General features: G+C 39.0%; 1 protein-coding gene across 1 annotated transcript; it reads left to right on the top strand.

Annotated features, from left to right (window-relative positions):
- The first annotated feature begins 2,359 nt into the window (after positions 1 to 2,359).
- Positions 2,360 to 6,557, top strand: ODF1 (outer dense fiber of sperm tails 1). Its single transcript, XM_048837192.1, has 2 exons — positions 2,360 to 2,664; positions 6,066 to 6,557. The coding sequence occupies exons 1-2, from the start codon at positions 2,369 to 2,371 to the stop codon at positions 6,379 to 6,381; spliced, it is 612 nt and encodes a 203-aa protein (XP_048693149.1). The 5' UTR covers positions 2,360 to 2,368; the 3' UTR covers positions 6,382 to 6,557.
- Positions 6,558 to 8,146: the final 1,589 nt, after the last annotated feature.

Here is an 8,146-nt window from a genome sequence, read left to right as displayed (position 1 = left end):
AACAACCTTAGGGTATCCATCTTCATGGCAAGCCAATGAGAACATGGATGAATAATATTGAGCAAGACCTAAGAGCTCTTTATGTGCATTACCATCCATGGGAAAAATATGGCATTGACAGACAGAGGTGAGGGCAAATTGTGACAATGGCCAAGGACCTCCAGGGTCTATAAAGCCAACTGAAGTAGGAAGAAAGCCTGAGATATGAGGCCTGAGCTATAGTAGTGGGCAAGCTTTGCTAATATAAAGCAAAGGTAGCAAAAATTAGGCTGTGAGCTAATATCAGGCTCTGCCTGCTTGCAAGTTTACAGACTCTGACAAGAACAGGGCTGATAATGCAGAAACACACATTTTTAAGAAGTGCTCAGCACAAAGTACTTATGCAAACAAATTTCAGAAGAGTGGTAACAAAACATCCCGATAGAAAGGATGTTTACAGAAACATTCCTCCAGGATAACAGGAACACACTGACCCCCTTCTAAAAGATAAGGTTAGCATAACAGTGTGATAAATAAAAATACTTTAATTAAACCATGTTAATAAAAGTGTTTTAATTAAACTTAAAGAAAAGGAGTACTTGTGGCACCTTAGAGACTAACCAATTTATTTGAGCATGAGCTTTCGTGAGCTACAGCTCACTTCATCCTGCAGTTGATAGATTTCCACTCCATACGGCTAAATGCAGTGCCTTGCATGAAGTGAGCTGTAGCTCACGAAAGCTCATGCTCAAATAAATTGGTTAGTCTCTAAGGTGCCACAAGTACTCCTTTTCTTTTTGCGAATACAGACTAACACGGCTGTTACTCTGAAACCTTAATTAAACTTATTAACCAAAAAATGGGTAATAACTAGCCACATTAGGGGGAAGTAACTAATTATGCCCAAGGGACAGTACATAACTGGTTTATGTCAGGGTATATAAAGGCACCTCTAAGAGTGTCTTCGCCCAGCCAAGGGGGGAATGGAAAGGCCTGTCATTCATTGAACTGCATGCATCGTCACGGACATACGTATCCTCATAGAGTCTGCCAGGTGCTATTACCGTGCTTTGTCAACAATAAACCTGGCTGGGTGCCTTTGACCTTAACGGATCTTGTGGTCATTGGGCGGTTCACTCGAGGTCTGCTGTGCCAGCTGTCTGCGCAGAGCTGGGACAGCACACAGGAAAAACACACACGCAGCCAAACATGTAACCACACTGGTAACCCTCGACTACTGATCTGGTATGTCAGCAAGCTGTCCTCTGTAAAAATCGCAATCTAACATAATAAAAAACTACAAGCTAAAAAACCCCCTTCATCCCTCCCTGCAAATCCCCACAGAGTGTAATACGGTATGAATATGCTGGGTTGCTAGCAAAAAAGGTCCATATAAATTTTAAGAATATAGTGGGGAAAAAACATAAAATAAAGTCCGTAAGGCTAAGGCAAAAAATGTAACCTTAAAATGTAAAATATTGCAAACTATAACCATGGCTGTTAAATGGTTCAAACAACATGCCACAAAATTGGCAGGGCAAGTAAAAAAAACAAAAACAAGTTTAAAAAAGCAAAAAAGCTACAAAGCCTTAAAATGCTCCCACTCTCCTAACATAGCAGCAAGCAGGCCAAAACAAAACAAAACCAGCAAGCACGAAAACAAAACAAAACATTAAAAACAGCTGTAAAAAAACTACAAAAAAATGTGCCATCTCCTGCTATAAATATTTGTGGTCAACAGCAGGCTTCAGGTAGCACATCTAACCCCACCGGGGATTGAGTAAAGTCTGAGTTAAAAAGCGAATAAAGACTTCAGGATTTGATCCACAGAGTATTTTGCCTATATAAGGGCTGAAAACACCTGTGCACATTCTCCCAGCTTTGGTTCATATGTTGTATTTTAAAAAAGAGGAAATAAATGTGAATAACTATATTAATGCAATACTGTGATTGAAACTTTACGAGTGAGAAAATACTCTATTAGAGCAAACAGTACAAGCGGACACCATATAGAGTGACACAAAATAATATGTATGTACAATGGGGCCAAGTTACACTTGCTGGGGAATCCATAAATTGTCCAAAATGTTGAACTGACTAACTTGTGTGGGTATGAAATACCAACCAGAGTGTTTAATCCATGTAGTGTTTTGCATTTAATAACTTTCTGGGAGACAGCCACTGATTGCAGTTCCCATGCCAACTGCAGGATTGTGACACATTTGCAGGCTGCTGATGTCATAAAATGACTGCTGGAATATAGCTAAAGCATCTGCAGTTTGTTTTTTAAAACTAACTTCTGGCCAGAGCTTGCAAGACAATTTTTTCTCACACGAGTGCAAGTTATCAAAAGTTGTACTCGTACGCTAATATGGTTTAAAGCTTTAAGATGTCTTTGTGCTGTCGCTTTTTGGAAGATGCCAAGCGAGATTTGAGAAAGGCAGATAGAGAAATAAGGAGACAGATAAGGCTGATGGACATGCATCCACATTACCTATGCAATACACTCCTGCATCCACACTGCCTGTGTGATATACACCTGCATCCACACTGTGAGTGTGAAGTACACCCGTATCCACATTGCCTGTGTGCTATACATCCACATTGTCATCCACCATCATGCCTCACAGTTTGGGAGAAGAAAGTCATTAAAGCAAAACTGGAGGCAGAGCGAGAACTGGACAGGTAAATGAGCTTATTTATTAGCCTTCTATAGCCAGTAGGACTCTTTAAATTGAATTAAAGGAATTTGACAGCTGAGTTTTGAGTAAAGTTGAAATGGGTAAACAGGATAATAGACAAAGCTCAATTTCAGGGAAATGTAGGAACTGTAAGAGTTTGAAAAAAATGGTAATGTCATTGTCTAGAAGGTATGGAGATAATTATATAAACAGTGCCTGAGTGTTAAATATTGTAGTCTTCCTATGGAAAAGAAATAGGATATCATTTAAAAATATTTAAGGCAACAAATTAAATGTCAGACTACGTGTAAAAGTAAATGAGAATACATAGATCTAGTCTTGGGCCAGATTCCGATCTTACTGTAAACCCAGAGTAACTCAATCTATTAAGAGTTGGGTATTATTTATTATGAAATTGAATTCAATGGCGCTCCAGATTTACACTGGCATAAAGGAAATCAGAATCCAGTTCTAAATGAGAAGCTGTGATAAATGATAAACTTGCCATTTGAGTTAAAGGTTAATGAGCAATCTGAAACAAGAAGGGGTAAGATATCCTTTGCCAGAGAGACAGAAGCATATTCATTAAGAGGTGGGAACTTTGGTAGGTTTTAATTAATAAATTATTTGAATATATCTTATTTACCTGCAGTTTTTCCCCTACTCAAAATTTAAACTTCTGTTAAATATTGTGCTTGGAGGTGAGGTTTTGATTTTTGCCAGTTAAAAATGTGATGCTGCCAGTCCACACAGAGGTTTGAATATTGGCTTATATTCTCTGCTGCGCTCAGTCTCCACGGAATGCGACAGAGCTGGAGGAGAGGGAAGCCCCGGGGAGCTGTATAGTGATCCTTGATCCCTGGTTGGGTTTTACACTAACCCTAGGAGGAGTGAGAGCAGCCTTGGGACTGCTTTAAATTCTCTCCATTGTAACAGCTCCTCGATCCTTAGAATAGCTGTAGTGCAGTCACAGCCCCGTTGCACATCATATGCCAAAGGCTGCAGGAGGAGGTGGACGAGGTGCTGGAACATGAAGATACTCTGGATTTTCACCAGCTGAATTCGAGTCAGAATTTGATGCATAACATCAAATTTTGAAGTTGCAACTCATGCAAAACCCGGTGAAGTTTTGCCTGAGTAAAAACAGATTGAGGGCTCCAGGATCTGGGCCAATGACTTCAATGAGAGTTTTGCCCGAGTATCAGGTCCATAGTGTAATCCTTGCCACCCTGTTTCTGAAATTGGCTACATTTTCATTATGCATCTGCTTGCACTGCTCTGACTATAGTCACCACATGAGAGAAGAGTTTTTTTGGTCTAGAAAAATCAAATATCATCCTCTCTCAAAGAACACTGAAACCCATATGGATGCTGTAAGTTTCCAATCATATCACTCCTTTTCCACAACATTTATTCACCTAAGATTAAGTCTCCTTAAGTGATTGATGAGAAAGTCCAAGGAGGCAGCAGCACAGAATTCATGAACTCACAAAGGAAGAAAAATAGATTTCTAAATGTTGTGCTAAATTGAATCATCTTAGTTTTGTAGAATAGGAATAATATTCCTGGAGCTGGGCTACACTGGTAATAAACTGCTAAACTCATCTGACTTGCTGTGTCCAGTTTATCGTTTATTGTCCTATATACTCTGACATCACACAATCTATTGAATTTGGTATCTTATGTCCCATTCAGTTTGTTACAGTTGAGACTGGGACCTTCTATTGGATATTTTGTAAATGGTTTGAATGAGAGTCATGTTTTTGGTTGATTAGTGTCATTTCACATTGTAAATTGTTATTTTAATGGTCCAATCAGCCACCATCCTAGCTCTGCACAGGAGACATTTAATTTTGTGTGTGCGTGCCTGAAGAGTGTGTCTCATGTATAGATCACATTTAACAATTTCTCACTTGAAAATGGAGTTAGTTATAACCATTCATTTGACAATTTAGGATGATTTGTTAAGTGGATGTGCACTGGTGTCTATTGGCTAATGGGGAGGGCTGGCTGTTGTGTGTTTAGGGTGACAGAACTCTTCATCTTCACAGTTGTCTCATCCAAAGAGCACACAAACCCTCGATTACTGAAGGACATGGATATTTGTTCATTGATGGTGTAGCCAATTCCACAAGTAGTGTGCATCAAAATATGAACCTATCTCCATTAATATATGAGAATAGACCTTACACTTGGATTTACTTTGTCATCAAATAAATGTGTTCTTATTCCATGCTGTATACAAAATTAATCTTAACTCCGTTTTTTAAAATTTTTTTGAAACTTTTTATTAAGGCAATGTTACACTAAAATGTTAACAATACTACATCATATATTACTTATTCAAATAACCTGGTAAAGATTTTGTCTTGCTGGGTGGGGAGCCCACCTCTCTTGAGTATGCTAGAAAGGGTGACCAAATTTCTAAATACCTATCCTCTTTTTAGTGCTCCTCTTGCGTACATACTTGAGGTTTTCTATTACAAAGATAGTCCATATTTTTTGATACCACAATTCCGGGGTGGGGGGTGTCACATTTGTAATAATGTGGCATACAAAGTTAGCTGCTAACAATAAGAAATTAATTTGTCATTCGGTTTAAAGTATAGATCCTTTAGTGGAGTATTAAGTAACCAAGTCAGGGGATCTCCAGGAAGGCAGCATTTTGTCTTTAATAATTTCCTCCCAAAACCATCTAATTTCTGCATACAACCACCACATGTACAAGCACGTTCCTCTTTCCCCACAAGCCTTCCAACGGAGTGCCTCTGTAGTAGAAAACATATGATGGATCTTAACTGGAGTCAAATGCCATCCATACAGTAATTTATTTAAAAATTCTTTATGTGCTGCACAAATTGAAGATGTTTATCCCCTTTCCCACAGAGACCCACTCATCCGGATCAATTTATTTGTCCAAATCTCTCTCCCATCTTTTCATCTTGGTTGTTTCCTTATCAATGTCTTTTTCAGTCAAAATTAGATATCTTAGAAATTGAACCTTTTGTTCCGGCTTACTCCTAGATCAACTCCTCAAATGTGGTTGAAGGTCTAGATAAAGCTACTTCATATCCATATTTGACAATACAATATTTTACTTGTAAATTTTGAAAATATGGGATTTTTTTATTATTGACATTATTATATACCTCTTGGTATGATTTCAAAGCAGGACCCAGGCACAGATGTCTGAATTAAGTAATCTCAGCTCTTACCCACAACAAAGAATCACTTTGATACTTCCTAGGGATAAATTTCTGATTATTAATGAAAGTAGCTAAGGGAGAGGACCTCAGCAACAGGAATTTCAAAAATTTGACCAAAGCTTCTAAGGGTGGTCTGGATGAATGGATGACTTTTTATTTTTGGTGACCTAAATTTCTTGTTTTATTTTTTTTATTACAGCATTCGAAGAAGAGTTAATAGGATGTTGAACTCACGCCATGACCATAAGCTTTTAGCTCTGATGGATGTTAAGGGGTTTGACCCAGAGGAAGTTACAGTGAAGGTGAAAGATGGGAAGGTTAAAGTGTCAGCTGAACATGAGGAGGAGCATAGGACCCTACGAGGGAAGGAATACAACTACACAAACCTTACCAAGGAGATCAGCTTGCCTCCAGGGGTACATGAAGAGGAGGTGATGTACACTGTAGGACCTAGCAGTATGGTGAAGATTGAAACTCCACGCAAGTGTTTTCCTTGCCTCCTGAGTCTAATTTGAAGACAGTGGACTCTGAGCAGCAGTAGTACTGTACATGTACATAGCACAAACTCCTCCTCCGGTGTTTTTTAACTCTACCTTTTAAGCATAAGTTGGCAACTGTTCTGACCAGTTTAGAAACAAACAATAGTGCTGCAAAACTACTTTTTTGAGTGCAAGTCTTTTGGTTTCATTTTGAAGGGTTTCTTGTGACTTTGTCAGCAGTCAAAAGAAATAGGGACATTATCCAATATAAAGATAAAAAATTGTTTAGAAATACTAAACTATGGTAACTTGTTAAGTAATAAAAGACCCATATAGGTGTAGCATAATTCCAGAAGCTGACATTGCCACTGCTCATTGTTTCGGAGATTAAGCCTAGAAGGGACCATTATTATCATCTAGTCTGACCTTTTGCATAACACAGGCCATAGAATTTCCCCCAATAATTCCTCCATCAAGTCCATAATTTTTGTTCGAGTTATAGCATATCTTTTAGAAAAACATGCAGTCTTGATTTAAAGGCATCAAGTGATGGGAAATCTACCATATTCCTAGGTAAGCTGTTCCAATGGCTAATTCTAATGGTTATTTTTAGTTGGAATATATGTAGCTTCAGCTTCCAGCCTATGGATCTCATTATGCCTTTTTCTGCTAAAAAGCCATCAACTATCAAATCTTTTCACTGCAGAGGTGAACAAGTCACCTCTTAACTTCCTTTTGGGTAAACTAAATAGACAGTTTCTTAAGTTTCCTACTATAAAGGCATATTTTCCAGACCTTGAATCATTCTTATAGCTCTTTCTTGAACCCTTTCCAATTAGTCAGCATCATTTTTGAAGTGTGGACACAAGACATGGACATAGTGTTCCACTAATGGTCTCACTAATACCACTTCCCCACCTTTCATGCTGTACTTGATACGTTCTCCATTCTCCAGCACTGCCAACTGCCTTTGTATTATATTCACTAAGAACAGGGATGAAATAAAATAGTCAGTTCCATTCAGACATTTACTGGGCATTGTGGACATGAATATTTATACACTTTTGTTTTCTAGGTTACCATAGGTGTATCCCTATATTTTTAGGAACACAAATAAACAAAAACTAGGACTAGTTGGAAATTTTCTATTGAATTTGTTTCCATTGAAAGAGAAAGTGGTGCATTCAAAATGGTGCTGTGGTGCCTTATTGAGGCTGTAGTTTTAGGTGCTTTATTCCTATTCTCATCTATAGGCTGGGGTTCCTGGTAGGATTACATATTCCATGATGCACCATTTTCTCCTCTCTTGGTGGGAGTGTACCCACAGGACTCCCTGGCCATGGTTAATCATGGGAGATGTAGGCCAGTCAGAGATCCAAGCCCATACAGGAAAATGGGCGTATAAGGCATGGAACTACAACTCCGACGAGGCATTGCAATGCCCTTTCAGGGCCACAAGAGTCTCACAGGCAGAATGCCCGAGAAAGATGCACGGAATTGATGCACTTCCTAGATGACATGGTCCTGCCCCTCCCTGGCCAGCTCCATGCTCTTTCTAGGTTGTGGCAGATGGATCTGGACTGTCTCAGCAGAAGAGAAGTTATAAGCAGTTTGTGCCACCATTCCCCGTTCCTGGCAGACTTTCTGTGACCAGAGACCTTCAGCCTGGTTTTCACCAGCAGACATGAATAATACTTCCTCGCTTCACAGGGGTTTGTGTTTAGAAAGCACCTTGACTAGAGCTGGGAAAAAAGCTGAAATATTTTTTGGGGGCCAAAAAATGGTATGTTCAGATTGATTG

Source organism: Caretta caretta, chromosome 2 (genome assembly GCF_965140235.1).
Source record: "Caretta caretta isolate rCarCar2 chromosome 2, rCarCar1.hap1, whole genome shotgun sequence".
NCBI classification, from domain to species: Eukaryota; Metazoa; Chordata; order Testudines; family Cheloniidae; genus Caretta; species Caretta caretta.
Note: the sequence above shows the minus strand (reverse complement) of the source record. Positions and strands in the feature narration are given on the sequence as shown.

Coding starts and splice junctions, on each gene's coding strand:
- ODF1 (XM_048837192.1), top strand. CDS start 2,369: ATGTCTTTGTGCTGTCGCTTTTTGGAAGATGCCAAGCGAGATTTGAGA. Junction 2,665..6,065: donor GCAGAGCGAGAACTGGACAG/GTAAATGAGCTT, acceptor TTTTTATTACAG/CATTCGAAGAAGAGTTAATA.